Genomic DNA, 20,129 nt, shown 5'->3' with positions numbered 1-20,129 from the left:
AGCCTGGTCTACAAAGTGAGTGCCAGGACAGCCAGGGCTACACAGAGAAACCCTGTCTCGAAAAACCAAAAAAAAAAAAAAAAAAAAAAAGAACTTTTAAACAAATGAAAATTATTGTAGCATTTTGCATGCTGACAGAGTGGTTTTCAAAAACAAAACCAGACCATGTCCTTTCTTCGCTAAAAGCCTTTTAGTGGTGGCTGGTGAGATGGCTCTGTGGTTTAGAGTGCTGGCTTGTCTTCTAGAGGAACAGGGTTCAGTTCAGAACCCATACAGGCTCTTACAACCACTCTTTAACTCCAGGCCCGGGTAGCCCAGCAACCTCTTCTGGCCTCCACAGGCACTACCACAATTAAATATGTGTAGGCAAAATATAATACATAAGATAGATCATAAGATCAAGATAAATCTAAAAAGACATAAGATAAATCTAAAAAGAAAAACAACAACAACAACTTTTCATCAGAGGCCAACAAGCTGGCTCAGTAAATAAAAACTTGAGTTTGATTCCAGGTAACTCCATGGTAGAAAGAGACAATCAGGGGAGAAGGGGAGAGACAATCAACTCCCACAAGTTCTCTTCTGATCTACATACACACACTGTGACATATGTACCATGACACAAACATGCCCACATAATAAATATATAATCAAACAAACCAACCAACCATATTTCAGTGTCCCCACCGCCTAAGCCAAAAGCTCAGTATCTTCCTCAATTTAAAGCTTTCATTTCTTGCACTTTATCATCTATATCTCCCTATACATAAGCTGCTTTCTGTGACTATGTCCTTGTGTCAGCCACTCAGTCAGTCTATATGAACAATTCTTAGCCATATTTAAAACCCATTAATCTTCTTCCTTTCTTTCTTTCACTCATAGCCTTTCCCTCCCTGCCACTAGGCCTTCCTCTGTTTCCTTCTAAACGGTTAAATCTGTATTGACCTCCATAGGAAGGGAAGAGAAGGTAGGAAATGTCCCAGGTAGGAAACTGTGCTTCAGTTCTTTTTGTGTACCAAACACTCAAATATGAAACCTTTAGCACAAAAATTTTTCTATATTCAGTACTTTAAACTTGTCTAAGCCTCTGGAACCCTTCTAAGAAAACCCCAAAGGAAACAACAGTGTGGCCCCGATTCCAGGACTGTACTTTTCCTTAAGCACTGGATAATGATGAGTCCCTCCTTGAATTTCCAGAAAGTGTCCATCTATTAGACACCCAAAAATCACAGGCTTTCCATCCAAAACTATAAATCTGGTTCCCCAATTTTATTTTAACTTTTCCTAAGAATATTTGAGAGGAAGATTTTTAGACGAAAACATGACATTCAAGGCTCTGACGTATTTGTGGTTATAGTTTGGACTTTGTCCCCTAAAGGTTAGCATGCATGTCTGTGGCACTGTCAAGAGGCGGGGAAGTATTTGGAAGGTAAGAAGTGCCAGGAGGAAGTTATGCCCTTACAAGGCAGATTCCAGCCCCTGTAAGTTCAACAGACCCTTTCTACCACATGCTTCCACAATGATACATCAGTGTGCTGTCAAAGATCTAAACAGGGTCAAGCACTGTAGGCTGACACCTTTAAATTGTGAGCTAAAATAAACTTTTCTTTCTTCTAGGTTGAATAATTCAGGTGTTTGTCACAGAAATGAAAAGCTGACTAACATACATATAACTTGGTCTTTCTCTCTCATACGTCCTTGACCAAAAGAAAAAAAAAATCTTACTTTTTCAACTGAAGACCTAGCCCAAACCCTTCCTTATTCGATGGCTGGAAAACCTCAATTGATGGCTCTGCAAAGAGAGAAGACAATTCCAATGTGTGCAATCTCTAATTTCCACAAAGTTCAGTAGGGAGGCTTCCTCAGATTCCTGACACAGGAACTGTTAGACACTCTTAGAAATATCCAATTTGTAGCTAAGAATAGCTATGAATGTGGGAGCTGAACACAAAACTGTAATTGACTTAAAATATTATGAGAATTTTATAATGGGGGTGAGTAACTCAAGTGTTCTTGAGTGTGAATTTGGAGAGAACTGGAGTGTCAACAAGTTAGACATGCCTAAATGGTGGAGACAGAAAATTTGAGGCAGCAGTAGACTCTAGAAGCTATTTAATAAATGTCAAATATCTTCATTAGAAAGATGAAAGGTTTTGCAAAGAATAAATATCTCCAAAGGAAACAATTTCACAAATCAAGAAGAATATTATCAGATGAATGGGGATGAAGACTCTATGAGAGAATGGAAATGGATGAGCACAAAAGTGTTATTTCTAACTTTACTTCTGCTTCAGCTAACTTAGGACTTTGGATCAGACCACACTCAGGTTACCCACTTGCCCAAAGTCACTGCCCTTTACCTGGTCCATCAAGGTACTGAGAGAGAGAAAACCGTAGCCTCAACACAATAGGTTCTGTTCGAAGGACCTTCCAAGCTGTAGATACTTCCTCCTAAAAGAACAAGAGAAATCACTTTTGGTTTACAACAGAGAGAAATGGACTAGAAGTTTCCTCTATATGACACACACATGCACATAACAGTAGATACCACTGTTTGTTGACAGTCTAGGAAAGACAGAGATGAAGAATATATGTTCCAAATATAGCACTCCAGAACAAGACACAAAGTCTACATGAGAAAATCCACAGGGCAAGCTACACATATTGTTGGCACTGCTTACATCGAGGAAGCTGATGTTGATGTGGAGGTCAAGGTCCACGTCATCGATAGTTCCATATTCTCTACAGAGACAGACAACCACAGTGAGGCTCATCAGCAGAGAAAGAAAGCAACAGAGTCAACGTGAAGAACTGAACCTGGCAACAGGAGAAAGGGTGCAAGGTGGCTTGATATTTAAGGGCTTAGCTGCATGTCAGGCCATGACCACAGCCCTTCTTACCTCAAAGGTGAAACTAATGACGTAGAAGCATTTAGGAAAAAAGGGAAAAACTAAGAAGTAATCCTAACTCCTAGACGCTCCTATCAGCCATGTTTAAATACTCTGAACAACTTTTTATTACTAAACTCATAAATTAATCAGCCCATCACGCCATCAGAAGAAAACTCTAGCTGTTTAAAGATCCTTGTCACCCTGGAGTCCCACCTGATGGACACGGAGTTCTCACTGTAGATCTCTTTCACTGCTTCAATGTCTGCATCAAGCTGTGGGTGTCTATACAGGTCAGCTGCACAGCTCCCCTGATAAAGCAGTAAAATTATTGATAGTAGCAGGGGTAGACAGAGTTAGACAAAGGGGAAGGGAGGGAGGGAGGGAGGGAGGGAGGGAGGGAGGAACGGAGGGAAGGAGAAGAACATGAAGATACTCCAGGAACAGGAGATATAAAGTGCAGCACACAGGTTCTTGGTGGTAATCCTAACACAACTTTCATGGAACAAGTGTCTCTCTCCACCCCTCTCTAAGAACACTTTAGGTAGGTTTACTTAAAGAGCTTGCATGCTTCAAGCTCTAGCTTTTCCTTTCAAACTTTGTCTTCTATGTAAAGTCAGAAAGAAGACTCTTCTCTGAAGAGCATTCTGAGAGTCGGAGCAGCTTGGCTCAGAACCGTGTTCTGGATAACAAAGAGTCCTTTCCAGGAGCCACTTAAGGTTTGATCAGAAGACGACACGACCCTCTCTGGCTAATGAGAGACGAAAACAATGATTTCTAACTAACGTATGGGTAGCTTTCCTGGAAGGGATATTGTTTACTGTAGGAGCATGACAGTCCTAGGCGTGAATAAGGACAATGAATCAGTTCTGAAAGACTCATATCAGACCACACCAACATTACATCTCGTTTCATTTCTGTTCAGAAGAATTTCTTTCTTTCTTGATGTACTCAGCAGTGAAATCTAAACCATGAAACACTGAATTTTAGGGAATGCAACCTCACCTGAACTCCATACAGAAATTCCTCTGATTCATTATCTCCTTCTGAATCATCATCATTCCAGAACTGGCCTTTGATGTCCTGGAGATAAACAAAAACAAAAACAGAGGCACAATCCTTTGTCAGATCCTTGTTACTGCATGAACTAGAACAAGATAAAAGGACAGGGAAACAGATCCTCACATTCCTTGGGACAGATGACCGGAGCCTCAAGCCTTTCACACTTTACACTTCTCTCTTGCTGAGTCTAATGTTATCTACAGCCTCACTCTGACTCAGTGGGACAGAGAAAAGCATACCTGAGCTCTGCCTCAGCACTCCCTAGGCTCTTGTTTTATGTGTTATCACTGAGGCAGAGTTTCACTATGTAGACCTGGCTGGCCCGGACCTTGCAGCAACTCATCTGCCTCAGCCTCTCGAGTGCTAGGATGACAGCTGCAACCCACCACAGCCAACTAACTCTTACCACTACTCTATCTCCTCGAGTATTTACTTCTCCCCTTCCTTTCAAGTAACCATGTTTCCATACTCTTCTTTCCTTCAACTTTAAATAGCTATTGTCGAAAGGGCAAGGGTGGGGGTGGGGGGGATACCAGGAAAAGGTGGTCAGCTTTTTGTCTTATCTACCCCTTAGATGATCAGTAGTAGAGATGAAGAGTCAGTCCTCACCATTGGGTCAGTGGGTTTCACACACACTCTCAGGTCAGTGCTAAGCAGCACCCCTCCATACCACCAACTGAACCCAGGCCAACGAGATGAGCATTTAGGAGACCACAGAATGAGACGAAGAAGGGGATGATGTCATAGGTGCTGGCAATCTGCTGGGGATGGCAGGTTCTGCTGTGATAGTAATAAGTCACTGTCCTGTGGAAAGTAGATAACAGTTGGGGGTTCACCACTTACTAGTATACACACATATATTTTATCTATCTATAGACACATGTAAAGGGGTATAATGCATGCAAAAATATACACATGTACTCATTTTAGTAGTTCTTTAAGCTGAAAGCACTCTACAAATAGAATACACATCTCTCTGTTCTACTCAATGTTGCAAGTTGGGACTGGAGTTCTGCTCTAGTTTATAAGATTACAGTAACCTTAAAACCAAAAGGAACAGTGGAAGGACCAACTGCTAATGCTTCTTTGTCTAACGAGTTCATTCATGAACAGCTTTTCTAATACTAATACTAATTCCCACCAGCCTTAAGAAGCAGAACCAGATTCTTTTAGACTCTTTGCTCCTATTTTTCCATATTGGGCCATTATCACTTTTTTTTATATGTATACACATAAAGAAGAAATAAAAAGGCCTCCAAAGATGACTTCAATTTTTCTTAATCATTCTTCTGAGACAAGGTTTCTCAACTAAACCTGCAGCTCACCAATACAGGCTAGTCTAGCTAGCCAGCTTACTGACATCCTATCCCCACATTCCAAGAGCTGGAGTCACACACGGCCACCATGCCCACCTGACGCTTATGTAGGTTCCAGGGACCCACACTCTAGTCCTCACACCTGCATGACAGACATTTTAACCAACAAGTCACATCCCTAGTCCCTTATTATTGCTTTTAAAACTTCAGTTTTAGTTGAGCTCCGCGGCACACACCGAGTTCCAGCAGTAAAAGGAGGGGAGGGGAGGGACAGAAGATCACATGTTTGAGATCAGCCTGCACTACTAAGAGGACTCTGTAAAAATAAATAAATTCAAGAGGGCTGGAGGGATGGCTCAGTGATTAATACTGCTAACTGCTCATATAGAGGACCTGAGTTGGATTCCCAGTACACACACCTGGCAACTCATAACTATTATAATGCTGGGGGATCCACCTACACACACATTTTTAAAAATAAAAACAAATTTTTTTTTTTAAAGCAACATTACCACAAGTCATTCTATAACAATCATCTAATTTAGAGTTCTCAGTAACACTAAGGATGGGGCTGGAGCATCAGATGGCTCAGTGGTTAAGAGCACTGGCTGCTCTTCCAGAGGTGGCTCACAACCATCTGTAATGTGACTTGATGCCCTCTTCTGGAGTGTCTGAAAACAGTAACAGTATACTCATATACATAAAATAAATAATTTTTTTAAATAAAAATAAAAATCACACTAAGGATGCTCTGGTAAACAATGTCTGAGTTGTCATAACTAAAGAAATGCTCCAGGGTCATCTTGAAACCTAACTTTCACATAGTTACAGCAATGATCCAACAGGCACTCCTCCCCACTTCTAATCCTAGAAGACCTCCATCCTATACCACTCTAATGTTAGCCCCACTGAAGCCTTCACTTCCATCCCGTCAGGAAAAAACACTCAGCTATGAAATTAATGAAGGTTTGAACTATAGATAACGTCAAAGCTACTGTCAGCAGGCCTTTAAAGCTTTCTGCTGCTCTCTAAGTCCAGTCACAGACATACCTATCTATACACTGAGATCACCCAGGGAACTTTCAGCTAGCACACACCCATACCCCATAACCAATCAGTACATTTTTAACAGGAATTAAGCCTATATGTTAAATCAGTTAAAAGCTCTACTTATTAGGCAAAAATTAGGAATCACTAGTCTAGCCCTTCCTGGCTCTACATATTCCTCAATTTAACCCATTCCAGACTCAGGGTGTTCTTGGTCCTTAATGTGATTCTACCAAGCCTTAGTTTTTTACATCAGTGGTTCTAAGTAGAATAGTGTGCCTACAGCATCAGTGTTACCTGAGAATTTGTTAAAATGCCAATTCTTAACCCTCACCCCCTGAGATTTAGTGAAGTAGAAAAATACCAGAGCTGGAACTCAGTGATATTCTAACAAGCCTTAAAGTTATTATGCTGCAAGATAAAACCTGAGAACTATTCCTCTTAAGTCATTACATCTTCCAAGGGTCTGAAGTCTATTCTCCCATAGGTAGACCTAGTAATTGGTCCAGGATGTGACCATAAGGCACACACAAAAGCAAATTCCGAATAGCAGTTATTAAGCTGGCAGTACTGACTGATCAAAAAAACAACATGCAAAAATCAATTACAACTAACACCCTTAGAGATGAGATAACCTCATATCTGATAATTGCTTTTAAAATATTCGGCGGGCGGGGGCAGGGGGAGGTGTGAGTAAGGTCCAATTATATGTATGAAAAAACTCATTGTAGGTCAACCAGAATTTTATTTTCAATTTAAAAAATTAAATATTACCCCAGTTCCAAATAAAATAAGTGGGAAAAGAGAAGAAATAAATTTGGCAAAATGCTGATAACTGTAAACCAAGCATGGTGGGACATGTCTTTAATTCCAGCACTCCGCAGGGGGATGGTGGTGCACACCTTTAATCCCAGCAGAGGCAGACAGATTCGGTGAATTCAAGGCAAGTTTGGTCCACAGAATGAGCTCCAGGACAGCCAGGACTAGAAAGAGAAATCTTGTCTCCAAAAACAAAAACAAAAAAACAAAAACAAAACCCAGAACTTTTAAAGGCAGAGGCAAAAGGTTCTCTGTGAGTTCTCTACCAATGCAGACTACATACTGAGTTTCAGGAGAGCCAAGAGCTATATTTCACAAAACAAACAACAGCAACAAAAAATGGAAACTGACGAAGCTAATGTACACAGGGTTTCCTATATGTCCTACTTTTGGGTACAGAGTTGAAATTTTCTACAGTTATCAAATCAAATGCTTTCCCTTTGTCTCTGTGCTCTCTGCTGTTCTTCAAACACAGTAAGAATAGTCCCACCACACATCTTGTCTCTACTGTTCTCCCCTTTAGGATTCCTTTTTAGATATCCACACTCTGGCCAAAGGTCACCTTGACTGCCCATATAAAATACCCACACTAGCATTCTCGATCCCCCTCCACATTGTTTTCTTCACCACAGCTCTGACCACTCTTACATTTGTTTGTTTGTTTTTTTTTTAAAGATTAATTTTATTATATATAAGTACAGTGTAGCTGTCTTCAGACACTCCAGAAGAGGGCGCCAGATCTCGTTGTGGATGGCTGTGAGCCACCATGTGGTTGCTGGGATTTGAACTCTGGACCTTCGGAAGAGCAGTCGGGTGCTCTTACCCACTGAGCCATCTCACCAGCCCCCACTCTTACATTTATCTCTCACCAGACTGTAAGCTCTCTCTGTATATGAGTACTTTGTCTTCAGACACACCAGAAGTGGGCATCAGATCCCATTACAGGTGGTTGTGAGCCACCATGTGGTTGCTGGGAACTGAACTCAGGACCTCTGGTAGAGCAGTCCAGTGGTCCTAACTGCTGAGCCATCTCTCTCACTCCTGACGGTAGCTCTATAAGCAAAGATTTTACTGTTTTCACCATTCTCAGCCTCTATAACACATTTACTGAATTAGTGAATGAGCCCTCAGCTATGTACCTGGGCCAAATAGGAGGTAAGTATAAGAACTTAAATGCTGCTACTAAACACTGACAAAAATCACACAAAATGCTTTTTAAAAATCAAGACTTCATTCACCTTCAAGAGCAGCCGAGGTGCCAATTATGAAGTTTGGGACCAGGGTTCTTTTAGATTGAAAACAGTCAAATGCTGCTCTGGACGAAGAGGGAAGCACTACAGTCCAGCCTGGGTTGTCTTGGGGTGAGCAGCAGAATGAGGGCAGCTTAGGCTAGAAGTGCCAACTTTCTCAAGGCCTTTCACTGTAGAAGTCAAGGAAAACTGAGCATCTCCTCAGGGTTTGCTGCTTGGTTTCTGATGCTATTAAAAGGAGGGGTAAAAAAAAAACAAAAACAAAAACAACAAAAAACAGTTTTTCTAAGGAAAAGACAGTTATGAAATGACCAGCTTTTCCAACCAGACTGTTTTAGTAAAAAAAAAAAAAAAAGACTTGAATCCTCAACACTCCATGGCCTTCTCTCAGGGATGGAGAGTAGATTTAAAAGCTGGAGAGTGGGAAAAGGCAGATGGTGGAACACGGAATTCATTAAAAAAAAAAAAAAGAGGGGGCTGAGAGATGACCTAGTTCAAAGTTTTCATGTTACATATTTAATACTCCAACCTAGGGAGGTCACACAACTTGCATAAGTAACTTGAACATTTGATAGGGCCAAATCTATCCATTTTTTCATGTAATAACTAAGGCAGTAGTTCCGGGGTGTGTGTGTGGGGGGGGGGGGCAGATCTGGAACCTTTCAAGAGGAGCTAGATCAAATAGAGACTATAAGTGCCCAGAGAAGTGTGCTGTTAGGCTCAGTGTTTATTCTGGGGGATGGCAGCTCGCGTTAACACGCTTGATCTATTTCTAAGAGATCCTGCCAAAGGCAAATAAGCCTTCGGACGACTCACAAAGGTTTTTTTCTCTACGTCCATAGGCACTTTTCAGAGTGACCATTTAACGTATACCTAGTCAAGAGACGCCTCTGATCTCAACGTCTACATTCTGGGCTTGACTTCCAGCTCAGTGTGCTAGGAGGGGAAAACTCCACTCCAACGGAAGTGTCAAAAGGACTAGGCTACTAAACAAAGGGCGAAGGAGGGTGCGGAGGGGCGAGACCCGCGGGCCAGCGCTAACCCTAGCCCCGGCGGAGGGAGGAGACCAAGACGCCCGCGAGGACACCTGCGCATGCAGGGCAGGGCCTGAGGCCTCTTCTCCAGGTGTCCCCCAAAGCCCTCAGCTCCGGCCTTCCCCGTTAAGGAGCCGTCTGCGGCTCGCCGCCGCCAGCCGCCCAGCCGCCCAGCCGAGCGAAGCCTGTCAGCATCCCTTACCCTCAGGCAGGGCGGACCTTGCCAGCAGCCCGACCGCCCCGCCCCATCCCCGCTCCAGCCTCCCCACACGCCAGCTTAGAGAGTACTCACGGCGACCCCGGGCCGCGCGCGGCCGCCGCGGAGGGGACGAGCGGCCCGGGACGCCCCGCGGGGGCGGAGCGGCAGGCCAAGGGGCGGGGACCGAGGCGGGCGGGTGAGGTCGCGCACCACACGCCTCAGCGTGCGGTCTCGGGCACGCCGGGGCACTCTGCGCATGCGCAGGCGAAGACACCGCGATCAGGTGTCCTCTTCCGACCAACCGCGGTGCGAGCTGTACCTGGGCGTGTCCCCACCCCAGGGTGCTAGCCAGGGCGCGCGTGCGCAGTGATCCAGAGTTGAAGGCGTGAAGCGAAAGAGTGGCGCTTGCGCTTTGGGTCCCGGAGGGAGCTTGAGAAAGAGGTTCTCCGCGCGTGCCGAAATATAATGTTTTTCTTTGTCGCCTCGTGTGGTTAGGAGGGTTGCAGAAGAAGGTAATCTAGATTGCCTATATAGAGATACTGAGGTGCCCCTTTGGTGCAGCTTGAAGCCAGACAAAAATAGGAATCAAAAGTTAAAATTCTGAAATCTGACTTGCTCCCATGTTCATTTGCTTCGGTGTACCGACCGCACCCAGGCTTTCTCATCACACAAGGGACTGGGGACATAGCTCACTTGGAAGAGTGTTTACCTAGCAACCACAAACCCTTAGTTTATGCACAGGTGTGTAAATCCCGTGTCGTGCCTGTAATGTGTATAATGTAACCTCAGCATTCAGAAAGTTGAGGCATAAAAATCAATTTAGAAGTCTTTTTGTTTGTTTGTTTTTGTTTTTTTGGTTTTTCGAGACAGGGTTTCTCTGTATAGCCCTGGCTGTCCTGGAACTCACTCTGTAGACCAGGCTGGCCTCGAACTCAGAAATCCNCCTGCCTCTGCCTCCCAAGTGCTGGGATTAAAGGCGTGCGCCCCCACACCCGGCTAAGTTAGAAGTCTTAAGCTACATAGCCAATTAAAGGCCAGCCTGGGATATATGAAACCATCTCAGAAATTAACTAAATGAAACATTTTAGTTGGGATGGAAGAGAAAGCTCAGCAGCCAAGATCAGTGGCTGCATTTGTCAAAGGCCTGGGTTGGGTTCCCAGCACCTAAGAGTCAGTTCACAATAATCTGTAACTCCAGTTCCAGGAGATCTACTACCCTCTCTGGCCATCACAGACACTAGGAACCAATGCGTTGCACGCACATATATGCAGGAAAACACAAATACGTATATGTAAAATTAATCTTTAAAAAAAAATAAGTGGGGCTGGAGAGATGGCTCAGGGGTTAAGAGCACTGACTACTCTTCCAAAGGTCCTGAGTTCAATTCCCAGCAACCACATGGTTGCTCAGAACCATCTATAGTGAAATCTTGGGCCCTCTTCTGGCATGCAGGTGTACATGCAGATACTCATACATTAAAAATAAAAAAACCTTAAAAAAAAAAAAGTGCGGGATGGTAGTGGTGCATGCCTTTTATCCCAGCACTTGAAAGGCAGAGGCAGATCTCTGTGATGCTAGTCTGGTCTACAGCACTAGTTCTAGGACACACAAAGCTACACAAAGAAACAGTCTCGAAAAAAAGAAGGAAAGGAAGGAAGGAAGGAAAGAAGAGAAAATTAAGTTATTGCATGCTTGGCTTGAACCGTTGGGATTGCCCCTGGTTCTAGTTTCTCTCCTTGCTTACTCATGAGTCTCAACTGGATCGAGCCAAGGATCCCCAGGCTGCTGACTGCTAACAGATTTTGGTGTTTTGTTACATTGTAATAACTGAAGAAAACTGAGGGATATGCTCCAGTCTCAGAGTGCAATAGTTCACAGTAGAATCCCACAACCTCCCTCTCTTTAACCCTTCCCTCTCATGCTCCTGTACTCAATGAATTTTAACTGCTTTATAGATTATTATGCTCTTCCTGGCTTTCTTCATTTTCCATTGTCAGTTACTCCCTCTCTCCCTCCCTCCCTGCCTCCCTCCCTCCCTCTGTGTGTGTGGGGGGGGGTGAGGGGGGTGGGGAGAGAAGGAGAGGGGGTGAGAGAGACTCTCACTAAAAGAGTTGTTTATAAATGGATAGACTGATTGGCCAGCAAGCTCCAAGGATTCTCTTGTCTCTTCCTCTCCAATGCTGGGATTACAGATGGTACTACTGCACCCCACTTTTTACATGGGTAATGAGGATCTGACTTGAGTCTTCCAAGTTTTCATGCAGATTTTTACTGACTGAGTCACCACCCCAGGACCTACATCACTATAATCTCAGTTCTGTCAGTACACCTAGTGAAACCCTGTCCTCTGATCAGAGAAACAATGGTTGCCCCAAGTGACCTTCACAAGACTGGGAGTGAGGGATAGAATGGAGTGAAGGCCACTGGACTCTAACATAAGATCCCAGCCACTCCCTCTTGAGCCTCCCCCCATCCCCCACCCCCACACAGTATGCCTTCTCTGCCACGATGGACTTAAGTTTCTCTGAAATCATGAGCCAGACACACAGCTTTTCTTCCATGAGCTGTTTCTGTCAAGTATTTTGTCAAGCAGAGTGATTAATGCAAAAGTGAAGGAAATAACTCAGCTTTATAGACTGGAGCTTGTGGGTAGACATCCTTTGCAGTCGGTCCAGCCCATGAGCTCATTCTCTGGAAACTGTGTTTTCTACATCCACGCTTGAGACACATAGCCCTGGGTATGTTTCCTGAGATTTCTGGTGCCTAAGTTGCAATTGACTGAGCTGTGGAGTGAATTCCTCATCCAAGACGTGTTAATCAGGGTGTTCTGTTTTGGGATTGTGAGATTAGGCTGAGAGGCTAAGAGTCTGATTGGACCTCACCCTATCTATTCTGAGGGATGAGGATGGAGAAAGACAAGCTGCCAATGAGAATAAAAGAAGAGGCAGAGAAATAGGGAGTCTAGTCTCAACTTCCTGGAAGCTTCCCAGCCCTTTCTGAAGACCTCTGACCTCTGACCTGGAGGGGGCTGTCTATGACTCACTCTATCTAGGCCAGTGCTTACCCCCAATACTCATTCTCTCCCAGTCTTTCTATTTGAAATGAGGCAAAGAGTTCCTTCCAACCCAAGGCTATTCTCTCACTGTGTCCTGTATTCCACTGTGTTTTGCCTTTTCAGCAACTTTGCTCTGTCCTGTACTCTGTTCCTTTATCTGGATTCAATTGTTCTTCTCTCCCATTCTTTGGTCTCAACATATAAATATGATAAACTAGCTCAGCCTTTAAAAAAAGAGTGTGTGTATGTGTGTGTGTTCAGGGTTCATGGAGGCCAGCGAGAGCATCAGGTACCCTGGAGCTGAAGTTGTAGATGGTTGTAAGGAGCAGAGTGAGAGAGACCTGGCGGCATTTGTTTGAATCCCTTGTGCAATCCTGCATGAGGTCAGCCATGCTCCTACACTTCTCTTCCCTTCCTAAGCTTCTCTGTGTCAATCCCTGTTCTGTGTGATGGAGTCAGTCCTAATCCAGGGCACAGAATGGGGTATGAGAGCAACAGACTGCACAACACTCAGTTAGTTTATGGAGCTGAGGTAAAATGGAAGCAATTGGTCATCCTGGCCTGGGAGGTTAGAAATCCACTGTTATGTGATATGATGAACCATTTATACTGCGTATCGGTCACATATTCATCAACAGGTGGAAGAGATTTCAGGGCTGCATTAGAAAGGAAGATGTCTGGATGTTAGAGCATGTCGGCTTCTTCCTGAGATTCTTTTCAACAGAAGCTAAACACTACAATTTTGCTGTCTTGGGCCATCAATCCAGACTGCCAAGACTAAAATAATTGTGCATGTTGGCAATTATGTCAGTCAAATTTTCTTTCCTAATCTTTTGTTCATTTTCATAGGTGTCTTATGCGCATGTGTTTATATGGATGTTTGTAGGTGTAGGTGTATGCTTGTGTGTGAGAAGATCAGAGGTTGATGCTGCGAAGCCTTCATCACAACTCTCCCATTAGGTCCAAAAGAAAGTGACAAATGTTAACTGTGGTGCCTATTAGCATAACAAAGAGCTTGCTGGCCACCAGGCTCTCTCAGCAAGCTCTTGCCTGTGTTGCTCTTTTCATGTACCCTCCATCCTAAACTTCTCCAGCTCACAGGCTCCCCCAGCTCCCCACTTCTCATTCTATATAACCCTGCCATTTTGGCCATGTGTCCTCTTTTGCCCTCTGTCCTCTTGGCTCTCTTTTGGCCGTCCTCTCCTGATCTCCCCATCTCTCTCCTCTCATGGCCCGATTCAGTTAGGCTAAACTGGTCATGTTTAGTCTGCTATTTTCTCTCCCTGCCTTAGACTCTTCCAGGTGCCTCTGGCCGTGCTCTCCCTCATATCTATAATAAAAACCTTCTCCTCAACCACACCATGGAGTGGTCATGTCCTCGTGTCCTTCCTCTTTCACCTTATTCATCAAAGCAGCATCTTTCAGTCAAACTCAAAGCTCGACAGTGTAGCCAGTCCCCCAGGCAGCTTGCTCTGATGATCCCCCCCCCCCCCATTCCTTCGAGGCTGGAATTACAGCAGTCCACTTCCTGGCTTTTTATGGTAGGCTCTGGGGATCTGAATTGTGGTCTTCATCCTTGTGCAGCAAGCACTGTAACCACTGAGCCATCTCCCCAGCCCTCTTTCCCACAATATAAAGTGAATGAGAACAAAAGGTCCGAAGTGAGAGAGCCAGGAAATAATGGAATTTAGCGCTTAGGAGTTTCCAGGAAAAAATAAAAAAAAAAAAAGGACAGAATCCTGATCATCAAAGGCACACTTAATGACTTCCTCTTTCAAATTAAGATGTACTTGGCTTGGAACACAATGCTAGTGTTCTGGCACTTGTCCTTCCATCCTGTACAATGTATTGGGCACAAACTTCATGCATCTTCTTGGATGCCATAAGTGACCTCCTCCTTGCTCTGTAGGGTAGCACCCTGCCTATGGCAAGTAACTTCTCTGCTTCTTCATCTTTGTAGAAATGCACATTGGCCTTCCCAACACCCAAGGAGCAAATGACACACCAAGAACTACCTGGGGGTTGCTTAGTGGAGTGCCAGTGAGAAGATGAGATGAGGAAGGGGTATAGATGAATAAACCCCATTTGAAATCCCCTCTGTGAACTGTTCAAAGATGCAGCTTCTCCTTGCAAATACCACATGCTTAGAACCAAACTTGGCACTGTCCTGTGACTTGCCTTTTCTTCCCAGCATATGTAAAGCAGTTGTCAGCACAGTGCTAAATCATCTTTCAATTGCCTCCTGTCTCTTTTCACCCCATTCATCATCATGGGTCTCAAGCCATTATTTTAATCTTTGTCCTAGAGTCTGCTTTCCAGAGGACTTGTTAAGATGCAGAGATATAATCAAAGTCCTCATCTTAACACAGGGCCCTAACAATGGGTAGCTGAGTTTTCCTATTCAACTGTGATTAATCTAGCCTGGATGGATAGCTTTCTGCTGGGGTTCAGAGCCAAGGTGGCTATGTCAGGGCACTTGTTGACTACTTACCTGAAAGATGAGGCTCCTTCTTCAGGCATTCTTTCTGAGTCCCTGAATTTTCTGCTAAGCATCAAAGGCATCTATTGGAAAATGCCAGGCTCAGTTTTCAGCCTATCGTGATTAGCGGTTAAGTAAGGTCTGTAGAGATGTGACCAAATATGTGCCAAGTGTCAACTCAAAGGAGGGCAGAAGAGAAATCTGGAAGTGTAGATCCAAGCTGCAGGATGGGAGCCAGATATCTGATCGACCCTGGTTCTGAGCTTGTTAAGATCAAAGAGCACCAGGCTGTATGATATACAAATATACTGATCATGGCGGAGGCCCAGAGCCACAAGTAGACTATTGAGTTCCTACTTAGAAACTTCTGGCCCCTTCTCATTCTCACCTATGTCTAGCTTGTTCTTTCTCTGCAACCTGTCTCTATAAAACTGTCCAGGTGAAACTGCCTCCATCCCCTCTCTGGACTGCCCCTCAAGTAGCTTCCCTTTCCTCCTCATGAGAGTTGGGCAGATCCTATTCTGTCAATTCTTTCTCTGATTCATCTCTTTTTTTCTGCCACTCAATTACATCACTTGCTTCTGCAAACTAACTTTAGCTTCCTTGTTTGGGACTAAAGGTGTGTACTAAGGATATGTCTGTATTCCAGCCAGAGATTTTAAAGGTGTGTTATAAGGGCTGAACCACACCATAACTAGAAGCAGAGTTTCTCAGTAAATAACACAATCTTGGGGTTCGAAGTGTGATCAAATATCCTGCAACATTCTGCTGCATTGAGGTAGGGGTGAGCCTCCAGATACAATCAGAGCACGTGGCAGCACAGCCAGGGCTGTTTCTAATGCCAGAGGTCACCATGGTCTTCTCAAACCAAATGGATTTTTTTCCCTCTGCATTCAGGATACCTGAGTGGCATCTAGGGAAAAATAGATGAGGGCTGAAGACTCTGCTCACAGTCTCCAAGCTGTTTAGGTTTCAAAGGCTTCCAGATCCAGCATTAGCTGACAGGGCCTCTGCAGTAGTCTTTTGTTGACGTAGCCTCCATGTTAAAACCGACTGGAGAGGGAGGCATGCAGGAAGCTGTAGACTGGTGGCCAGATGAGCACTTGTGTGGTTGCCTCAGTCCTGCACAAGTATCTGCTTCAGGCTGACACCTAGATGTCAGGACCACTCAGAATTTTGACTACCTGGTGAAGGCCAAGGTTGCTGGAATATGATCATCCAAGATGGAATGGGAGCTGCCTCTGCAGTAGGATGGCAGCCTGTTATAGAAACCATGAAGCTGGAGCAGAGGAATGTTCTTATTGTGACCTATTGTTATTATGGTCATTGTCAACTGGACACAACCTAGTCTCACATGGTAGAAAGAGTCTTAATGAGGAATTGTCTATATAATTGAATAGGGCTGTGAGCATGTCTGTGAGGGTGTCTTGATAGAGGAAACAGTCCACCGTGGGTCTCTCTTTGTACCGGTCCCTAGGCAGAGGGCCCTGAACTGTGTAAAAGTGGCAAAATTGAGCCAACTACAAGCAAGCAAAGCACTGGAAAGGTTTGCACACATTTCTCTCTGCTCTGGGATGGGATGTGATGTGATTAGATGTCTGACGGTCCTGTTTGATTTCCCCACAGTGATGGACTATATCCTGGAATTGTAAGATTGTCCTTATCTCTCCTACGTTGCTTTGTATCAAGGTATTTTATCAGAGCAACAGAAATAAACCGAGAACAGTTGCTAAGAGGTATAATTTCTGAGGGCCAGATCAAAACTCGAAAAAAGAGCACTCAGCAAGTTTATAGAAACTATGGTAGTTAATAACCTATATCAAACTCAGGAATCAGTTAATCTTCACAGCTGGTGAATGGACCTGGGGGTACTGAATTACTAAGACAACCCTTAGATCCAAATTTTGGAAAACATGGATGAGGGATACTTTCATGCTATCTTCTCAGGGATGTCCACAACAGGGCAGCAAAGGAGTTATTCCCAATGGAAAGCTAAAGCAGTCGTTCCACTATCCAGAAGCAAGTGCTGTAGATTGGAGTCTTTTGTCTTATTCTAAATGGATGAGTATTGTTTAAAAAAAATATGGTCCAATCTCTATCTACTATTTTATATTGATTATGTAGGAGTGGATAAATGACCCTTTGGACACATAGTGCAAAAATCTTAAGAATACATCTAGACCTGATCAAGACTCGCACATCACAAGAAGCCAGGATTGAGTAAAAACAATTGCATTTGTAACTGCTCTGTCTCTCAGCAGATTTGTTGTCTGCTTTAGTTGGGACCAGGATTGTTCCACTGTTAGGCAGTCACAGTTTGGGAATTGTATGTTTGTCGGTAAAAGTTTAAGTGGATGCTACAGAAGGTAAAAGGTACTGGGTGAATTGCTTATCTGCAGGTTATCTTTCCCATCAGGGAACTATTACTACCCCCCCTTCCTCATATACATGAAAAAAAGTGGCCCAGTTTTCCATCTTAGAGGTATGCACATGCTCAAGGCTGAGGAAAATCCTCCCTAGGTTTTAGAGCTAGAAGTTGTGAGATCAACTATAAAAGGAAGCAGAGTCAGGAGGTAGAGACGTCATTTAAACCCCGAGACCCAGAGATGCCTGAAGGCAGGGATGTTCTTTGACCTACTGTAAGCTATTTAATTTCCTAAAGACTAAAAGGTGTCTGTGTTAAGTTTTTGATACTTGCAACTGAAAAGGGCCAGACTATTACATACACATACAAACAGACGTAACACCAGGTGGCTCAAACTCAGACATTCTACAAATCTTCCATTACTTTACCAAGGATCGGGAAACACGTGTAAGGGACCAGATAAATGTTTCAAGCTTTGTAAGCCACATAGAGCTTTGTGTTGACATTTTGTTTTGACATAATTTAAAAAACAAACAAACAAACAAACAAAACAAAACAAAAAAAAAGCCCTGGACTGGAGATAGGGCTCAGTGGTTAAGAAGTGCACTGCTCTGGCAGAGTGCCAAGTTCAGTTTGCAGCACCCTCACCTGGCAGCTGACAAACACCTGTACCTCTAGTTCCAGGAAATCCAATGCCCTCTTCTGACCTCTGTGGGCACCTGACCTCATGGGCACTTCCCCACAAAGAGACAGGTGCACATACAGTTTAAAAGAAAATATCAAAATCCTTGAAAAAATTTTAAAAAATTATTCTTAAAAAAATCATTCTTAATTTGTAGGTCATTATAAAAACATGTCACAGGCCAGGAGTGGCTGACAGACCATAATTGGCCAACCCTTGCTTTAGATCACACCAACCCCCGAAGCTTAGGGATCTAGTGTCTGCCAGGCCTTCACTCACACTCTGCAGCATAAAGTTTGCTTATTTCAAAGGCCCTGACATGGATCTGATTTAAGGCTCAGAGTAGATTTAGGAATAGTATGAGAGTCTTGACTTATCTATAACATAATAAAATATGAAATACGTGATTATTTCTTGGCCATAAATACTTTTTCAAAATGATGTAGTTTCTCAAAGACTTTGAATATCCCCGGTCACCCTTGGTGATTCTTCTCCTTAATCTTCAGGTAGACTTTCATGGATCTTTCCCAACATTTGAGCCTGAGTTAGTAGTTTTCTTGCTGGTATAGACCATATGCGTCTATCCATTTCCCTTAACTCCTGGTACTTGGTAGTTACCTGAGTCCCGGAGGTTTGCTTCTGTTTGTGCCAGTGTATGTAAGCATACATGCAGAGGCCAGAGTACAATTGCAGCTGTCATTCCTCAGGCACCATCACCTAGCTTTTTTTGAGATAGGATCTCTTATTGTCCTCAAACTCATCTCACCAATTAGGTTGAAATGGCTGGCCAGTGGGACACAGATTCACTAGTCTCTCTTGCCCCAGTGCTGAGATTACAACTGCATGCCTGGTTTTTGTTTTGTTTTGTTGTTTTTGTTCTGTGGGTTTTTCTGTTTTGTTTGTTTGGTTGGTTGGTTTTGTTTCTGAGGAACTGAGCTCAGGGTCCTTGTGCTTACAAGGTAAACACATACTGACTGAGCATGTCTCCAGGCCCATGAATATCTGTTTGAGTGGGCAGATGTTGCATATCTCCACCTGTACCTGAGGTACTCCATCTGTGGGTTAACACGAGCTGGTATGTATGTGCCTCAACACCAGTTCCTCTCCCAGCTGGCAATTATTTGTGGATATAAACCACACCGTGCCTGGTAATGTTACTGACAAATCTAGTTTTCACTCTCGTTACTTCCAAAACTAGTTAAAGACAAAGGACAGGCAAGAACACATGTTCTTAGGAAGGGCCTGGAAGGAATTATCCTTTTTTCCACCCACATCTTTCACTGTCCCAGTGATATCAGATGGCAGGTCTCCAGTGTCAGACCAGAGTATCCCCCACTCTGTGGGGCCTCACACTAGGTAGATCCATGACTTCAGGATGGGAATATAAATTATTCCCACAGGGAAAAATGGTATTCAAGGTCCCACAGGCCTAGGAAAGGCTGACGGAGGCAAGGGGAGTTGTGGTGTGCTAAGCTGACTCTTTTGCCCATCTCACAGAAGCAGGCAGGAAGCACCACCGTTGACCAGCTTTATATGGCACCCACTGTACACAACATACAGACAAGGACGGACAGACAGAGCACACACCACTTCTAAGCTGAACACTGCTCACCATCTAAAAGCACCTTGGGTAAGCACATGTGAGACACGCTTGCATAGGAAAGATGGACTTTTTAAAGGAATGAATTAGTATTTTGGCAAAACATCTACTTCCCTCCCAGGTCCTGGGTAAAGGGGGACCTCTAATTCTGAAGCTCCTACATAGTGAGAATGATCCCCTTCTCAGTGGCAGTATTTACAGCAGCAAGCCTTCCACGTCTGTTGTCACAGCCCTCTACATAGACCTTGAGTCTACTTTACAAGTGGGCAAACTTAGACTAAGAGACAGAAGGTGGCCTGGAGCAAGGGGACACTGGGGTAGTCGCAAGGGGA

General features: G+C 44.0%; 1 protein-coding gene across 8 annotated transcripts in view; it reads right to left on the bottom strand.

Moving 5' to 3' along the window:
- Parp6 (poly(ADP-ribose) polymerase family member 6) overlaps positions 1 to 9,833 on the bottom strand; it is a 32,153-nt gene extending 22,320 nt beyond the window's left edge. For 4 of the 8 annotated variants that reach the window (XR_003837590.1, XR_003837591.1, XM_021172084.2 and 1 more), the window contains exons 1-8: positions 9,709 to 9,766; positions 8,371 to 8,610; positions 4,560 to 4,754; positions 3,894 to 3,971; positions 3,105 to 3,199; positions 2,682 to 2,742; positions 2,361 to 2,451; positions 1,726 to 1,792 (exon numbers count right to left, since the gene is read on the bottom strand). Coding sequence is in view for 6 of the 8 variants with exons in the window: in XM_021172084.2 (XP_021027743.1) it covers positions 1,726 to 1,792; positions 2,361 to 2,451; positions 2,682 to 2,742; positions 3,105 to 3,199; positions 3,894 to 3,971; positions 4,560 to 4,562 (395 nt within the window). In the remaining 2 variants the exon portion in view is untranslated. The other 4 variants (XM_029481719.1, XM_029481721.1, XM_029481717.1 and 1 more) reach the window with 3 other exon arrangements.
- Positions 9,834 to 20,129: the final 10,296 nt, after the last annotated feature.

This window comes from Mus caroli, chromosome 9, assembly GCF_900094665.2.
Source record: "Mus caroli chromosome 9, CAROLI_EIJ_v1.1, whole genome shotgun sequence".
NCBI lineage: Eukaryota > Metazoa > Chordata > Mammalia > Rodentia > Muridae > Mus > Mus caroli.
The sequence above is the reverse complement of the archived record's forward strand: the minus strand, read 5'-3'. Positions and strand labels throughout refer to the sequence as shown.